Source organism: Gossypium hirsutum, chromosome A07 (assembly GCF_007990345.1).
Source record: "Gossypium hirsutum isolate 1008001.06 chromosome A07, Gossypium_hirsutum_v2.1, whole genome shotgun sequence".
Lineage (NCBI taxonomy): Eukaryota > Viridiplantae > Streptophyta > Magnoliopsida > Malvales > Malvaceae > Gossypium > Gossypium hirsutum.
In genome coordinates this window covers 82,607,411-82,626,909 of record NC_053430.1, presented here as the reverse complement: position 1 = coordinate 82,626,909, position 19,499 = coordinate 82,607,411, and the positions used below count along the sequence as shown (strand labels likewise).

At 33.9% G+C, this 19,499-nt stretch overlaps 1 protein-coding gene across 1 annotated transcript; it reads right to left on the bottom strand.

Moving 5' to 3' along the window:
• Nucleotides 1–64: 64 nt before the first annotated feature.
• LOC107955681 (uncharacterized protein YwbO) lies at nt 65–3,189 on the bottom strand. The gene is made up of 8 exons (XM_016891487.2): nt 2,951–3,189; nt 1,950–2,117; nt 1,757–1,876; nt 1,607–1,650; nt 1,395–1,520; nt 795–879; nt 482–538; nt 65–384 (listed from the first exon to the last, which is right to left on the bottom strand). The coding sequence occupies exons 1-8, from the start codon at nt 2,993–2,995 to the stop codon at nt 307–309; spliced, it is 723 nt and encodes a 240-aa protein (XP_016746976.2). The 5' UTR covers nt 2,996–3,189; the 3' UTR covers nt 65–306.
• Nucleotides 3,190–19,499: the final 16,310 nt, after the last annotated feature.

Here is a 19,499-nt window from a genome sequence, read left to right as displayed (position 1 = left end):
AAGTTCAGGGGCAAGAGTTGGGAGATTAAAAAAATTCGATTCAGTCATAATAAACAAATACAAGTTTACAAAACAACCTGTTTGATATATTCAATCAATTTGTTATGTCTTGCCATGCACATAGAAGTTTGAGACAATCAATTTGTTTGTATACACTTCAGAGCATACAAGCAAGAATAAAACGCCAGGTTATTCAGTCAATTAAGAAAATTCCACAAACACCTGGTATGAATTGAGTTTATTAAAATAGCCGATTTATTGATTTGTATAGGCTGAAAATGCTAGAAAATATAAGCTGAGGGGATCTTATTTTGCTGCCACATGAAAAGCTCTCAAGAAGACTTCGGGTGGTTGGCCGCCACTCAGCTGCTGCTTCCCATTTATCTGTCCCAAAACAACAGCTTTTTATCTATTGAACCCCACTGTTTAAGTGTCATTTCAGCTAAAAAGAAATGTAGATATTTATTAGTTTTTCACTCACCACGTAATTTGGGACTCCAGAAATGTTTGCTGAGTACTTCTGCAGATCCTCATTAACCTATATCATTACAAAATGCAGCCTCAATTATTTAGGAATGTACGATGAAATACTAGAAATGAGAATGATGAGATTTCCAGCATGCAGATCTATGTTACTTAAAACTCGTATGTGAGTATCGGTTATAGGTATGTTTGAAATTTTTTTTTAAATGTTTTTCCAAGTGTTTAGAGGTTTTATCCTCAAAACTCATTTTCGAATATTCAAGAAAAATGAAGAATCAGAACAACATAGATGATGGTATCACAGAACAGACCTCCTTAACTCCTTTGTTAGGATTTTCAAGAAATTCTGCAGCTCCTTCAACACCAACCTTCCTAGCAGATTCCAGAAGAAACTCCCTGCATCAAATCACACTGTACAATCACTAGGGGTTTAGGGATATGAAGATGCACAACTACTTAATCAGTTTACTGCATAAATGAAGGCAACAGTAAACCCAATGTCGCTGAAGAATATTACCACAAGCTTACTTTACTTTCAGGTGTTCGGAATGTGTCATTTGATAAATGATTGTAAACCACTCAAGATAATAATAACAGTCAGCCCACTTGGCTGGAATTCAGTTTATTTATTTTTTTCATTGACTATACCTTTTTGTTAATAAAACATGCAAGAAAAAGGGACCATATCAAACTCTCTACTTCTCAATGTTTGAGAGTTTAACAAAAAAAATGGGAACACAAGGATATCGTTTGTGCATATTGGCTTACAAAAGTAAAAGAAAATTTTGCATGTATCGTAGGATAAACTAGAAAACTCTTTAGAGTTTATAATCATGCACTCCAAACATCCAGGAAAAATCATGGGTCATTTGATATTTGACCAAAGACTGAAAAGTATGAACTATACATACCGATCACCAATGTATTTTCCCTGGGTGAAGTAGCCGAGATAAAGCTCCTCCACAAGAGCATGTTGCTTGTCAAGACCTTGTTTTCCAGCAAAATAGATCAGCCTATGGCTGTCAAGAGTATTTCCCCTGTTCATATCAAGTTCCAGTTATGCATACAGCCACCTTTGAATTCTCTTATCACACAAAATGGTGAAACAAAAAGTGAAACTTACGTTAGTCCGGACATGTCATATTCTAATCCAACATTCCTAAATATCTGCAATTTTATGAGCAGCCACAAGTAGTCAGGCAGTGGGCAATAAACTTGAAGGCGAGGCAAATAGAATCATAACAATAGGAAGTTCAAAGAACGATAGTAAGACCTCAGTTATCCGAGCTAAAAGTACTTGAGTTCGAGATCCAAACTTCTTCTCATAGTATTCTCTCTTGCTGACTCCTTCCTTGGGTGCCGAGGGATCAAGAAAAAATGGATGCCATTTAATCTGCAAAGAACAACTATAGGTGAGAATAATATGCATCACACAAGCACCGATGTCTGTGTATGTGTTGACAGACCTCAAAATCAAATTGATCCTTAGATTGAGCAATTGCTTTGTCCAGGTTTCTTTTTCCCACAAAGCACCATGGGCAAACGCTGTCTGAACTGACATCAATTCGAATAAGCTTCTTCCCAGTATTGCTACCAGATGACTGAGCCATTATGCTTCCGATTTTGCTGTCTTTCTACATAGAAATAGCAGGTATAGCTCCAAATCAGTCACAAAAAAAGCAAGAACAAAATAAGCTACAGAGGTCCTATTTGATGCAATTATATATTTTGTATATATATATATATCATCTTCACACTCATTCCCGAATTGTTAAAATAATCTAAATTTGCCTATCCCGGGACCATTCCATAAATAGTCCATGAAAAGTTAGTGTAAACATAAATTTAAGTGTACACATACATGATGCACTTTCACCTACTGAAATCTCTTTAGATAAAAGGTTGCATTTCTTAAAACCCAAAAAACTTTTACATCCCATATATCAAATTGGATATGTTAAAAACAATGTTTAACACAAAATTAAGAAGAAAATCATATAATCTTTATGAAATGCATCTAAACTACTTTGAAGCAAAGCCAGTTAAGAGAAATCAATACCGAACTTTTCTTCTTTTTTTTTTCCAATCAAGAAATTTCATATACAAAGCATACCAAATTTACAGATCCTAATTTTTTTTTCCTTCCATATCCAAGAAAAAGGAACATTCAAAATGAATATCAAATTTGCAAAGTTGGGTTTGTCTTATTTCACCAAGATATCCAAAGCAAAGCACAACCCCAATAGGAAAAGTTCACATTTGCAGAACGAACAGACTTCTTTGAAGCTAATCACTTTTAGCATAACAAATGAAAGCTTGATCACAATTATGGTAGAAATAAACAAAAGGGTATCAGAAAAAATTATGAAACGAAATAATTCTAAGGAATTAAAACATACTAGTTGGATAGAAATAAATGGGGAAGTGAGAACTGGAATTTTGTTTGGTTAGAGAGAAAAAACCTTACCTGAAAAACGAAACTGAAACACTTCTGGACGGAAACCAAACGCATTTGATGTTGAAAAATGGAAGGAAATAGAGATTTTATAGATAGACATAAGGTTGGACTTTTTGTTGGTCATAATTTCAATCTTTCATCATCACCTACTACCAAAGACAAAGACCTTTCATTCTTTTTTCATTTTGAACATTTTTTATACCATTTTCATGTTCAACTTTGGGGTTTGAATGGGTATATACATTTAAGTTTTTATTAGGGAAAATTTTTTCAGGTCACCAAATTTTAGTAAATTTTCATTTTAATTATCAATTCAAAATAAAAATTTATTAAAGTTGGGTGAGTGTATAATAATATTGTTGTTATCCAAATTAATTACGAGTGATCAAAATAAAATATTATTAAAGTTGGGAGATTAAAACAAGAAAATTATCTAATTATAGTGCTGTATTTGAAAAGTTTTCATTTAAATGATTAAAATGAAAGCATACTAAAATTAAGCACTTAATTATGTAGTTTATCATTTCTTAATATTCCTTACCATCATAGTGATATATATATTTTGTATCTAGAACATTTCTAGTGCTGACGTATGGCATTACCTAAATTTTTCTGGAAGAATAAACATTTATAATTTGAATTTGACCCGATTTGGTACGAAAATACTTACACCACATTTGATTAGGATGGAATATGATTATAATGAAATAAAATTATAATTAGTAATTTAATTGTTTAGTTAAATCAAATTTTTTTACATAAATTATTATTATTATTATTAAATTTTAATATGATTATTATTAAATATAATTTAATAAAAATAAATAAATAACTTAATCATATTTTAATATAATGTATATTGATATTACTTCCATAAATATAATAATTTTTAATTAATATATAAGTTATTTTTTCTTTTGTTTTTGACTTTTTCTTTCCTCTCTAGTTTATTTTCTCCCTCAAATGTTCTCTCCCTCTCACTTTAAAAAAAGATGAATGTCTATCTTCTTTAAAAAAACCACAGTTCACCACCATGCACCGCCACACCAATTACCATGCGTTGACATCATTTGATGACTTTTCTTTCTCAAATTTTTAGATTTAGATGATTTCAACATTATTTTTTCGTTTTCTTTTATTAGTTTACTCTAAATCGACCCTTAACATTGTAGATTTACAGAAAAATTTTGAAGTTGCCACATACATTCTATTATCTTTGGCCGCTTCAAAAGCCACGATTTTTTAACATTTTATTCTTCCTTCCCTCTTTACCCCCTCCCTAAGTTAAACAAGTAATAAAAAGTAAACTCATAAAATCATTAAAGAAAAAATCAATAAGCTTCAACCCCCCCCCCCCAACCGTTCTCTCTTCTTTCCTTCTTTTTTTTTTATTTAGTTTTGTGCGCTATATTGAATATCTCTTTTTTATTTTTATTTTTTCAAATTAAGGGAACCAATCTCTCCTATTTTTGCTTTCTGTTTCAGATTTATTTGTGATGTGGGTAGCATGTTGAATAATGGTAAAGTGTAAGTTGAAAATTAATGAAATGGTGATGGGTTTTTTGGATTGAAGTGTCAAATGGCTATTTTGAGAGGAGAGTTCATAATAGTTATTCCATGATTTTTTTTCGAATGGCACTGAATGAGGGATTCTATGAAATACTAATACAATTAATCAAACTCTTGAATAACAAGATTGAATGGATTCATTCACGATCTGGTTGGCTATGACAACCAACCAAACACATTATTAATTGTTTTTCATATTTATTATACTTTCCTTTCTTTTTCATTTTTTTTAATTTTTCATAAATAAATACAAAAATAATAAATAATCATTTATGTTATACATTTTCTTATTTAATACATCATCATGGAGTTGCCGATTGAGTCATAACTCGGTTGGCATGAATATTGTTGTCAATACAAGAGAATGTGGGTACGAGTGTGTTAAAGCACATTATCCTCCTATTTGTGGGTTGAGGAGAGATTTTGGATAGTTCTAGGCATTATATCAAAAGAGAGCAAATATGACCACAACTTATAATGATATTGTTAAAAAAAATACATCATCGTGGAGCTTTTTAATTTTACAAATAGAGTTAAAAAGTTTATATGTGTCTTATTTATTTAGTTTTTATTCATTTAAATAACCACTTATTGGTTTCTTAAGTATGCATTTGGAATTAAAAAAACTTCATCACTAGTGTATCAAATAATTACCCATAATTCAATACCTTTATTACACAGTTTCAAGTGTATATTTTTTAAGGGAACTTAAAAATATAAAATAAAAAAAGAAAATACACATATGATAAGATTTGAACTTAAAATAATTACATATAACACAACCAACGCGACTTTTGTTACATATATCGTAACTAAATTCATCCATGATCACGTATATTAACACAACCAAATGACATAGATCAAGTATGGATGTGTAGCATGAAAATTACATGCAATATGATCTAAACATGCCTATCTCCAACTGGTCCTCCTTAGTAAGATCAAACCTTACCAAAATCAGAGTGTGAATAAACCAAATAAACTTTATTTCTGCTGAAAATAAACTTAATATCTTTAAACTGAAATAATTGAAAATGTGTCTATAACATAAAAGCATTTTAAAATACAAACTCCCACTAAAACCAAATATCCTTTAAATGATATTAAACCCATATAAGCAGTGTGCTATTATAAAACCTTAGGTGTAGTTCCTTAGTAAGTAGATCCACAATCATGGAGTTCTTCCTAATATGTTTTATAAGCACCTAACCACTCTGAACTTTTACTTTAACAACCAGGAACTTAAGTCTATTTGTTTTTACTTTGACGTGCTCCTGTTGCTATCGGAATAAAAGAATGCAATTTGTTTTCACAATAGACCTTTAACTGATTAGACCTCCGATATGTGAGCATGTAATCTTTTGTTCTCTGAAAATACCTTATAACCCTCTTGGATACTATCCAATGGTCCAAAACAGGGTTGCTTAAAATATCTGCCTAACATCCCAATAGTGTACACAATATTCCAATGTATACAAACCTGAACATACATTAGACTTTCTACTGCTAAATTGTAAAAAAATCTAATGCATTTTTTTGTAATCTTAAAATCATTCTTAGGCCATTGATTGAGGCTATACTTGTTATTGACAAGCAGTATGTCATTAACATATAAAACCAAATATAGAACCTTACTCCTACTAAACTTATGGTATATACGATTATCAATAAAATTTATCTCTAAATAGAATGAGATAATCATTTGGTAAAATTTGGAATATTATTGACGAGAAGTTTGCCTAAGCCCATAGATGAAGTTCTTTGCAAACCATTAACTTTGCATCATCAGACACAAAGCTTTCTAATTGCACCATATAAATGTATGATAAATGTTACCATTGAGAAACCATTCACTTAATATTCATCTAATGTAGCTTAATGTTAAAATATACCACTAAAGCCATTATAACCATTTCTCTAGTAGACCTTTTTAATGACATTCATTCTTGAGGTTGTTAAGTTTGTTCTTCTGGAACAATTACCTTATCTTGAATAAGGACTTGTTCAACATTGTCTTATTGAGGTTCTAGATTCACTTCTTAATCAATAATAAGTATGAGAACCTAAACATAATCAAAAGTGATAGTAGGAACTGAGTTAGAATCCAATTCCTCCTCAAAAGTAATGTCTCTAACCTTATTTCTGCCCCCAAACTCAACATTCTCAAAGAATGTTGCAATTCTCATCTCAAAAATATTCCTAATTGTGGGATCATAAACTCATAGCCCTTAGATCGCTCAGAATTTCCTTAACCCTTAACTTTACAAACATAAAAAAAGTCATAAGTGATGTCATTTCAACCTTATTGTTTTTAGCAAAATGTTTCTCAATTTCGTCAGGAAAACCTTGGCCTGAGTAATCTTTTCAGATTCTATGCCCTTAAAGGCTTTTAAAATGTTGTGCTTCATAATCATTAGACTCATGCAATTTGAACAATCCCACCTCTCAAAATCCCTTTTAAAATAATGGGTGTTTTTCGCAGTGAGAGGTGCGGGTTGTTCTTCCCTTAGTGCAATGTCTATGTTCATACAACCAAACACTATAAGTAAGTGCCTTTTTCATTCATTGAAATTAGTCCCATTAAGCATGGGTATAGAATTTATATTAGTAGATATTGTGACAGTAGAAGATGAATTAGCTGAATATAGAACAAAAAATAAGCTCACATCAATATTCATAAGTAAACAATAAATTCAAGATAATGGCTAATCCCATCTCAAGATACCAAACACAACATTAATATCAAGTCTTTGAACAGTAATATTAACAGTAAGCGGTACTCTTGTTGTAGCAATCAAACATTGACAATAAATTATGTCAAACAATTAATTAATCTTTGGATTAACTTATTGCTCACATAAAATACCTTATAATTGTCACACATTTATCACCACAGATGTCGTTGAAATTCTGCCAAATATTAACTTACCTTTGGGTCAATTAATAAACGCATGAATCACAAAAACATGTAATCATCTTAATATTTTAAATAAACTAATCTACACAAAAGAGGTCACTTTGGTGGCATTTTGTTTCAACTAATTTATTTAAAATATTAGATATCATTAATTAAAAGCCAAAATATGAATTTATTTGTTTCAAAATATTTACCTTAATTTCATCTTTCAATCAAATTAAAAGATAATAGTATATATATGTATATATATTTATCCCAAAACAACATACAATGATGTTGACAAATATAATAATAGTTGAATAAATCTTAAACCATAAACAACCTCACATAAGACTTCAAATTTAAACCAAAAATAATTTGAATAAAGGTAAACCTCATCTTAAGATATCGGACACTCCATTAATATTTCATCTTTGGAAAAAACATTAACTTGTAAGTGATATCTTGGTGTAGTAATCAAACATTGACAATAAGAACATGTCGAACAATAAATCTTTCTTTAAGCCAATTTATTACTCACATGTAAAACTGAATAATCGTCACATGTTTATCACCATAGTTGAACATGTAATATTATTAACTTTCATTTGGGCCGATCAATATCAACATAACTTAAGTTACATGCACACAAAACTTTTATATTTTAAAATAAAATAATTTTTACAAAAAAAAATCACTTTGGTGACTTTTTGCTTCAATTAAGTTATTTTAAAAAATATATATAAACATACCAATATTCAAATTTAAATTTCCTCAATAGTCAAATGTCAAAACTATTTTTTTATTGCTTTATAGACTCCGAAATAACCCAAAATAAGGTTGTCTTGATAATGCAATAAAAAACCGAAAACCTTAATAATTTTTTTTACTATTTCTTTTTTTTTTGTTCCAAAACCATATATATAAAAAACAAACAAAAATAATGTAGTGGTTCAAAGTCAAATAATTAACAAGCACATGTATTCATAATTTTGGCATGGATAAAAACACTAAAGCAATTCACGCATATACATGTATTCATAATCAAATAGAAAAACTTACCTTGAATTTACCATGTAAATCCAAAGTTATATTTATGATTAAACAGATATTCACATGAATACTTGAAAAATATTTTCAAGCCAATAAATCTCAAAAAAATAAAATCATAATAGTTGGCATATCCCACAATTCATACAATAAACCATATTATCATAATTTAACCAAATATTTAGAACCATAAAATGTCAAAACCTAAGATTATAGAACCAAACTTAAAACTAAATATATATGCGTTTATATCTTGGCAGCATAGATAATTGAAATTCATCCACTAATATTAATAACTTAAAAATAAGCAATTATGCCAAGAAAAGGAATCAAAATAGGCGGCACAATTGGTAAATTTCAACAGCAACTATGATGCAAAACATTAAACATTAAAGATTAATTTATCTTGCACCAAAGCTCCCATAAAATTGAATATATAATAATAAAAAATAATTAACTTCAATGATATCCATCAAAACTTAATTTCACCAATTAAACTATAAAAAATATCTTATTGAATAATGGTTATAAACACCTATTCACACAAACTATAATTATGCATTAATCCTTAAAATAATTTATATGCATATAATATATATACGCACAATTATAATAGTATAAAAATAATACTGGCTTGCCTTATATATTTTATGTAAACTCAAATTTATATTCACGACTAAAGATATTATCATAAAACTTCTTTATACATACAAATACTTAAAAAAATCCATAACCACTAAATATAAAAAGAATCTCAAATTATATAAAAGTCTTTATACGCGCAACTACTTATGAAAATATATAGCCAATATATTTAAAAAAATTCTCAAATATTTTAATTTTAGTCGGGTTCCATAAGGGCTAAAACTTATATAAAATAATTATAGCAGAAACCAAAAGTAATCATTTGTATATATGAATTAAATTCAATGGTAAATATAATTCATCATGAATAAAGACAAAAGATGATAATTCAATATATATTCAACCACAAATAGAAAATTTAAAACAAATAATGCGAGAAAAAAAACATTTTACCAACATTTATTTATTCGATTATCAAGTAAATTAACTTTCAAAACCAATTATACAACCCAATTGGAATTCTTCAATTGCAAAAAGTTGTAAGCCTGTAAAATTAATTTAATAATGACTTTAACCAAAATTTATAAAATAATTGTGTGAAAAGAAGATAAAGAAATCTCTCAAATCAATTTTTATCAATTGATTATAAATAAACAAATAAATAAACCTTCATCTTTCGAATAATTGTAACGCCCCAAATTTCTGTAATTTCGGCTTTTATGGTTGTTGAGCATGGAAATATCAAAACTTTTGTTTTGATTCTTTTTGGTATATATATATGTGGTTTAAGAGGTTATGTGTTTTGGGGTGTGTTTGGGAGGTCCCAAGTTCGAGTCTTATCTTGGGCTAAAATTTTAGTTTTTATAAGAATTAAGCCTGGGTTTTGGTTAACAGGTTTATAAGGAATTGATGGAAAAAACCTAACAGAATGGGCCTGCTGGTCTAGTGGTTAAGATGTGTGTTGGCGTGTTGGAGGTCTGGAGTTCGATTTCTTGTAGTAGCGATGGGATTATTTTTGCTGCAAGTTTTAGTAATGTGTTGGGTTTTATTAAAATTCTGAGTTGAGGGTTTTAGGAAAAATTAGGGGTTTTCTTATTTCTTACTTTTTGGAAAAATATTTTCTCTGTAGTTCTTCCTCTTTCAAACCTTAGCTGCCAAACTTCTCTTCTTCTTTTTGCCTTCTTCTTAGTTTTTCTTCTCCTTCGTTTTTTTCTTTTTCGATTAGTTGTGGCGTGTTGCTAGTGATTTCTTCGGTTCGATAAATTTGGTTTTTAATAAAAGTTAAGGAATTTACTTGGAGATTATTTAAGAGGGATTTTGGTTGATGTTTAGGGAATATTCTAGTGTCTGTGGATCATTAATCAAGCGCTTAACAGCGAGGATTCACCATTATTCGTTGGAGGTAAGTAGATATCTCATTTCGGGATTTACCTATTCTTAATAATCTACCTTAAAAGACTGATTTTGGGCTCGATATTGTCGATTTTAGGCTTTGGAGTGCTCGTGGTTAGATTAGCAGCTAAAACGAACCAGGTGTGTACTCTGATTACGCAGGAAACGAGTTTTGATGAAAGCCAAAAAGTGGCCTATCGACGCCACACAGGCGTATGGTCTGCCTGTGTGGTAGCCTACATCGCGAGACACGAGCGTGTCACTGACGAGCCAGGCCGTGCCGCGTCGCACGTGCATGGCGGACACGAGTGTGTGATGGCTTGTAGGCTGTGTGCGAGGCACGGGCTCAGGCAAATGGGCAGTGTGGGTCATACGGGTGTGTGGGCCCACACGGACGTGTGGGAATCTGGGCTAAGCCGTGCGATCCATACAGGCAAGGCCAATTTGGGGCAGTGTGACCCACACGAGCGTGTAGGCCCACACGAGCAAGGCACACGGGCGTGTGAGCCCTTTTAATCTAAAATGTTCTGTAAGGTTGCACGGGTCGCCCAAGTCGACTGTGACCTGTAATAAGGTCGGTAAGCCTTATCTAGACTCTTAATTCTGTGATGTATGGGTATGCATGATATACTTAACATGATTATCTAATCTATTCTGTGTTGTAAATAAAGGTATGATCCATTTGCCTGCATTATAGCATGCCATGCTTGTATGATGCATTGCATCGGAGGGGTTTAACGAAGTGAAGGGAGTACCTGAAGGTCTTTATAAGCCTTTTATCTAGCAGTTAAGCTGCATACTTATGATATGTGCTGCGATGTGGTACTTTATAGTGTGTAGGGTTGGATGGGTCGATTATATCCCCATATACAGTGTGCAGGGATGAGTGGGTCGATTTTATCCCCACATGGTGTGTTAGGTTGGACGAAAATGGTGTGCAGGGTTAGTGGGCATGATATTTCTTATATCCGATCTGTTATGCATGTGATATCTGTATGGCTGAGGCCGAATAACTATATTCTATTATTTGTTTGTAGGCATGTTGTTTGTGGGGATGTACACACTGAGTTGGGAAAACTCACCCCTTTATTTATTTATCTGTTCAGGAAATCCTAGTAGTAGATGGATCGGTGTGATAGAGGGCTCGATGGTGAACACTAGTAGACATTTACGGATTTTTGAGTAACACTTTATTTTGTCTGCTTTATTTAAATATTTATTTTGGGTTTATTTTGGGGATTTTAAATTGTTAAATTATTGATTTATGAATTAATGATGTTTTAGCTTCTGCGTTAATGAAATGTTTTCACTTAATATTTGGAATAGAGATTTCACGACTTAAATAAAGATAACAAATTGGACGACTTTTAACTTGCTAAGGTTTTTCTAAAAAGCACTCACATGTGACATCGCCAGATTTGGCCATAGCGTTTAGGCCGGGTTTGGGGTATTACATTTAGTGGTATCAGAGTAAGGTTCAAAACTTAGCTGTGAATTTTGAGTTCCAAAATTGGTTTTAGAGAAACACTTTCAAATGTTTTCAAATACTTTGATTATGTATGTGGTTCACCGAGTCTCGGGGCCGATCTTGTAAGTTTCTGAAACTTTTTATAAAATTGTTTGAAAGCATGCTTAGAATATACTGAAATCATGTTTGAAAATACTAATGTTTACAGTGAAACTACTGTAGGTAGTATGCTTATTGAAACACTCTAGGTAGTGTAAATTAAAAACCATAGTAAACTACAATTTGCGATAACAGACTCTGAGTACTCTGATAACTCTTCTGCATAAAATACCCGATAACAACTATCAAAACTGTAAACTGACTTGCATAAAAATTTTAATATAGATTAATTCGAAATTACGATGAGTACACGTGGTACTCGTGGACGGGGTACTAGAAGCCGAGGTAGAGGCTATAGAGGGATTCGAACTAACTCATTTGCATCTAATACGATCCCTAATTTGGACACTAGCGAGACGCCGGTGTCACCTGTTACTAAGACTAGTGCTGAGACTCAAGACCATGCAGCTGGGGACGACACATTGTCCCAGGCCATGCTGCAAATCCTGGAGAGGGTCATTGGGCTAATGCTGGATCTGGAGGCCGTGGGTTGGTTACGGAACGACTCTGGTCCAGTGGGGCTGAGGTATTCAGGGGCATCGCTGGAGTTGCTCCTACTGTGGCTGAGTACTGGATGGAGGCCGCAGAGCATATTATGGATGATCTGGATTTTAGTGCCGAACAGAAGCTCAAGGGGGCTGTTTCGTTACTTTGCGATGAAGCATATCAGTGGTGGCTGGCAGTTAGGGATGGCACTCAGCCTGATAGTCTGACGTGGGATTTGTTTAAGATGGCTTTCTAGAGCAAGTATGTGGGGGCCAGTTACATTGACGCTAGAAGGCGTAAGTTCTTGAATCTTACTCAAGGAGATTGTTCAGTGATCGAGTATGAGGCTAACTTTCTGAGGCTGAACCGTTATACACGAGGCATGGTGGCGACTGAGTATGAGTGCTATGTTCATTTTGAGGACGGCCTTAGGGATAACTTGAGGGTCCTGTTAGCTCTGTAGAATAAGCGTGAGTTTGCCGTGTTGGTTGAAAAGGCCAAGATTGCGGAGGAGGTTAAGCGCGTTGAGCGCTAGAACTGTGACAGAGGGAAAGCTAAGAGGGATCTAGAGTCTTCGAATGCTGGGGTGAGGCCTAGGAAAAAGGTCAGATCTGATGGGCCCCTGAGAGTTGGGCCTATTGTTGCACCTGCTGGGGTGGCGATTTGTCAGCTTTGTAATAGATGCCATCCGGGAGAGTGTTAGAGGTTTATTGGAGCTTGTCTTAGATGTGGATTATCTAAGCATCGTGTTAAAGACTGTCCATTGAGGACTAATCTGATGCAAGCTCCGGCCACTGAGACTGCACAGCCCTCAAGGGGAGTTCAGCAGCCACCTAGGGGCTGAGGTCAGGCTAGAGGTGGTAACGGTATGGGCCGAGGGCAGAGAGCACTGAGCAGAGGTGCTGGGCTGACTAAGGCGAGGCAACCGGCACTTGTCTATACTGCACGTCGTCGTGAGGATAGAGATGCTCTGGACGTCATCAAGGGTACGTTCTTAATCCTTAACATACCTTATGTTGCACTGATAGACATAGGCTCTACACATTCCTACATTGCATATTCTGTGTTTGAGACTTTGGGAATACCGTATGAGAGCACTTCTAGTAAGATTTCAGTGGTAAGTCCGTTGGGACAGTCTATTAGGGTTAGTAAATTGTTCAGAGACGTTCAATTAGAAGTCCAAGGAACGATATTTCTAAATGATCTGATGAAACTTTCGTTTGGGGAGTTCGACTTAACTCTGGGTTTGGATTGGTTGGTAAAGTATCGTGTAAGTCTGGATTGTGCTAGAAAAAGGGTTGTTCTGAGGATGAAGGAGGATAATGAGATAGTCATGATTGGAGAACGACATAATTATTTGAGTAATGTGATTTTTTGCATTAGTGGCAGAGAAGCTGGTGAGGAAAGGATGTGAGGTGTTTTTAGCTTACATCAGTACCTCGGGTTCTATGGACTTATTGGTTAAGGACATCCGTGCTGTAAAGGACTTCTCAGATGTTTTTTTCCAGAGGAATTACCAGGATTGCCTCTAAGCCGTGAGGTAGAATTTGGGATTGAGCTGATTCCTAGAACAGCTCCGGTGTCTATCGCCCCTTACCGAATGGCACCGAATGAGCTGGCGGAACTAAAGGCTAAAACTCAAGAGCTATTAGATCGTGGGTTTATTTGTCCCATTGTGTCTTCATGGGGAACACCTGTTCAATTCGTAAAAAAGAAAGACAGTACAATGAGGATGTGTATTGACTACCGTCAATTGAACAAGTTGACGATTAAGAATAAGTACCCACTTCCGAGGATTGACGACCTGTTCGATTAGTTCAGAGGAGCTTCAGTGTTTTCTAAAATCAATCTGCTATTAGGTTATCATCAGTTGAGGGTAAAGGAGGCCGATATGCATAAGATGGTATTTAGGACTCGTTATGGGCATTACAAGTTTCTAGTCATGCCTTTTAGGTTGACTAATGCACTGGCGACATTCATAGACTTGATGAACCGTGTGTTTCAGCCCTACTTGGATCGATTTGTGGTGGTGTTCATTGATGACATTTTGGTGTATTCTAAGTCTAAGGATGAGCATGAAAAGCATTTAAGAGTGGTTCTACAGATCCTTCGTGAGAAACAGTTGTATGCGAAGTTTAGCAAGTGTGAGTTCTGGCTTCGGAAAGTGACATTTCTGGGTCATGTAGTTTCTGCTGAGGGGATTCGAATGGATCCTTGTAAGATTGAGGCTGTGTTGGATTGGAAACAGCCAAATAGTGTGTTAGAAATCTGCAGTTTTCTGGGACTGGCAGGGTATTACCGATGTTTTGTAGAGGGGTTCTCGTTGATCGCAGCGCCGTTGACTAAGTTGTTGCGTAAAGGAGTTCCTTTCGTTTGGACTGACACGCAGCAGGAGAGCTTTGTGAAGCTCAAGACAGTTTTGACTCAGGCTCTAGTTCTGATACAGCCTGAGCCTAGTAAGGACTTTGTGGTTTACAATGATGCGTCACATATGGGTTCGGGTTGCATCTTGATGCAAGACGGTAAGGTAGTTGCCTATGCGTCTAAACAGCTTAAGACTCACGAGGCTAATTATCTGTCGCATGATTTGGAGTTGGCTGTAGTAGTCTTTGCATTGAAGATTTGGAGGCATTATCTATATGGAGAGAAGTGTACCATCTACACTGATCACAAGAGCCTCAAGTATCTCCTCACTTAGAAGAAGTTAAATCTTAGGCAGCGTCGATAGGTTGAGCTGCTCAAAGACTACGACTGCAGTATTGAGTATCACCCTGGAAAGGCCAATGTGGTGGCCGATACACTAAGCAATAGGGCTGTGACCGATCTGAGAGCAATGTTCGCTTGATTGAGTCTTTATGATGTCAAAAGTCTTCTGGCAGAGCTACAAGTGAAGCCGACATGGATTGAACAGATTAGAGTTAAGCAGTTAGAGGATAAGACTCTTGAGATGTGATTTCGTCAGGTTGAGCCTGGAACTACTACAGATTTTGGGTTGAATAATGATGGGTATTGTGCTTTCGAGGTAGGATTTGTGTACCTAATAATGAGGATTTGAGGCTGTCGATTTTGAGGGAAGCGCATAGTAGTCCTTACGCTATGAATCCTGGTGGAAACAAGATGTATAAAGATCTTCGAGAGTTGTACTGGTGGCCAGGGTTAAAACGTGGGGTTACCGACTTTGTTGCTCACTATTTGACGTGTTAGCAGGTTAAGGCTGAGTATTAATTACCGTTGGGTTTGCTACAACCAGTTAAAATACCGATGTGGAAATGGGAGCGAGTAACGATGGACCTCGTTAGTGGGTTGCCCCTAACACCCACTAAGAAGGATTCTATTTGGGTCATTGTTGTAACACCCCCTAACCCTGAACCATCGCCAAAACAGAGTTACGAGGCATTACTAGACATATCAGACAACTTACGAATAATTCACAAATAAAATAACATTCATAGTATAATTTAATAACTAAGTCCTTATAATGAATTTTCGAAGTCTAAACATGTATTAAAAGTGAAACGAGACTCATTCAAGTACTCCGGAATTTTATTTTTTATTATATTTTTTTAATAAATTTCGACAGCATTTCTGCTTATTTTTACATAAAACCCCCTGCAATTAAAGTCATATCCATTTCAAACATAACCAATTCAACCAACTCATTTTCTATTCTAAATACTTTCTAATCAAACTCAATCAATATAATATCAATTTAAATTTATCATTATACTAATTAAACTAAAATGGATAAACTTCTTTCATTATAATTCTTAGACTTGTATTACTAACATTTTTAACCTTTTATATTCAAAATATAATAACCTTTATACATATCCTATGTACATGCCACATTACCAAAAGAAAATATACATCATCGAAAGTTTACTGAAGTCGGGTCTGGCTTTGGATGCTGGTTCAGTACTTCTACAACTTGCGCACGGAAACAACCGTACGTTGAGTATGCATATACTCAGTGGTATCACTATAATTCAAATCATAATTAAATACATTTAATCACACACATACTTTTACATTACAATTATCATCATTTGATGAACAATTGAATCTTTTTATGTTATCATTTGAATATATATATACCATTCTTATTTTTTTTATTTGAATTATCATCTTTCACATATACCATATCATTCAAATTTAGTTTTATCAGTAAATTAATTTCATTTATCCCTATTAACTTGACTCGGACTCGGCGGATACACAGATTCTAACCATCACACTAGTACGGCACATTGTGCCTTAACGGTACACAGTACCTAAACAATAATCAGTATCAGTAACAGTAACAATATTCAACACACAACGTGCTGAATCTGTAACAGTAACGGTAACAGTATTCGACACACAAAGTGTCGAATCGATAATAGTAACAGGAACAATAACAGTAGTCGGCACATAAGTGCCCGATCAGTAAGTCGGCAAAAACTCGTACTCTTCCATATCCTATGGCATGCCAACTATATCTGACTAGCCCGACTAGTTAATAGGGTATTTAAATAATTTTTTAATACAATTTCTACTTCGATTCAATATTAATTATAATTTATTATGTCGATCAATTTTTTTTTTCACAGTATTACAGTGATTCATTTCATCAGAAATTTTACAGTTCAATACAGTATACGTAACAATATTCAGTAATTTCACAGTTCAATACAGTATTCAAAATAATATTCAGTATTCCATAATTCAGTTCAGTATCAATCTCAATTTTAATACCCAATCACAAATTTTATCAGTTCATTAAATACTTACCTTAAAATACTTACCACACATACATATTAAATTAAACACATATTAATTATAAAGCTTGAGTTATAGTGATACAAACCAGAATTCTCTTCGGATTTAATTCTCGACGATCTTTTCTTTTCCTTTTTGGACCGATGCTTCAGGCTCGATATTAGCTACAAACAATTAAAATAATTTCATAATCATTAACACAACATAATTTAATTGCTGGAATTTTTATCTAACTTTTACTTTAATTCCAATTTAATCCTTACTAAACCTATATATTTTTCTTTCTCTATTCATACTTTTTACTACTCAATTTCTTGCCAAACTCACATTTAACTATTTAATTTTTATCATATTTTCATAATTTTGAATTTATTTCAATTTAATTCCTAAAACTCAAAACTTATAGCTTAGTTTACAATTCAATCCTTTATTAAATTCCAATTAAAATTTCTATCAAATAAACCCCCAATTCCATCATTTGTTCAACATAACTCATGTCTAAAAATCTACTATCTTTCAAAATTTCAATATAAATCATGACATATTCTGTTCTAGAACTCCAAAAATTTAAAAATTACAAGAAAAATGATTAAATTGACTTACCAAATTAATTTTGAACCTTGAAACCTAAATTTTCCTTTTTCTTTTTCCTTTTTTCTTTCTCCCCTATTTCTTCTCTGTTTTTGTTTTCATTTCTGTTTCTTTTAACTCATTTGTTTCTTTTATATATAATATAATATAATATAATATAATATAATATAATATAATATAATAATATACTTAATTATTAAACAAACATATATATATTTTAATCAATAAAATCTTTGATTTTTTTTCACGTTAAACTACCTCAACTATAGGAAATGGTTTAATTTCCTCTTTAGTCCTTTTAGTTTTTCGTTAATCTATAATTAAACTTTTACCCTTATTCAATTTAGTCCTTTTTCTTAATTACTTTAAATTAAGCTAAATTCACTTAATAAAAACCTAATTAAACACATCGCTAGACTTATAATTATTCCTAATAATTATTTACGAACTCGTTTCACTAAGACGGAGGCCTGATAACACACTTTTCTAGTGCACACGAATTTTGGGTCGTTACAATTGTGAACTGATTAACCAAGACTACACATTTCATTCCTGTTAGGACAGACTTCTCTCTACAGAAGTTGGTCAAGCTGTACATTTTTGAGATAGTAAGGCTGCATGGGGTACCTGTCTCGATCATTTCTGATAGGGATCCTTGTTTTACGCCTCGGTTCTAGGGAAAGCTTCATGAGGCTTTGGGTTTGAGGCTAGACTTTGGTACTGCTTTCCATCCTCAGACAGACGGTCAGTCAGAGAGGGTGATCCAAATACTAGATGACATGTTGAGGGGCTGCATTATCGATTTCCAAGGCAGTTGGGAGGAGTACTTGCCTCTAGCAGAGTTCGCTTACAACAATAGTTATCAGTCTAGTATACAGAGGGCACCGTATGAGGCACTTTATGGTCGTAAGTGTCGCACACCTTTTTGCTAGTCTGAGTTGGGTGAGTGACGTGTTTTGGGTCCCGAATTGGTATCAGAAACTGAGGATACAGTCCGTTTGATTCGAGAATGTCTGAAAGTAGCTTCTGATAGGCAAAAGTCCTATGCTGATCTAAAGAGGAAGGACACCGAGTATTCTATGGGGGGTATGGTTTTCCTTAGGGTCTCGTCATGAAAAAAGGTTCTGAGGTTCGGTCGCAAGGGTAAGTTGAGCCCTCGGTTTATTGGGCCGTAACGAATTCTGAAGTGAGTGGGGCCAGTCACACATCAGTTAAAGCTACCTCCAGAGTTGGATCATATACATGATGTGTTCCATGTCTCGATGTTGAGACGCTACCACTCTGATCCTACGCACGTTGTGCCCGTGGAAGAGATTAAGATTAGATCGGATCTGACGATCGAGGAGGAGCCTGTTCAGATTCTAGATCGTGACGTTAAGGTTCTACGTAGGAAGTCTATTCCCTTGATGAAGGTGCTGTGGCGGAATCATAGCACTGAGGAGGCTACTTGGGAGCTAGAGGATTCGATACGACAGTAGTATCCTCACCTTTTCTGATCAGATAAAATTCGATAACGAATTTTCTTTTAGGGGGTAGAGTTGTAACGCTCTAAATTTCTATAATTTCAGCTTTTGTGGTTGTTAAATATGGAAATATCGAAACTT

Coding starts and splice junctions, on each gene's coding strand:
- LOC107955681 (XM_016891487.2), bottom strand. CDS start 2,995: ATGCGTTTGGTTTCCGTCCAGAAGTGTTTCAGTTTCGTTTTTCAG. Junction 1,877..1,949: donor AGGATCAATTTGATTTTGAG/GTCTGTCAACAC, acceptor TGTTCTTTGCAG/ATTAAATGGCATCCATTTTT. Junction 539..794: donor CTAACAAAGGAGTTAAGGAG/GTCTGTTCTGTG, acceptor GTAATGATATAG/GTTAATGAGGATCTGCAGAA.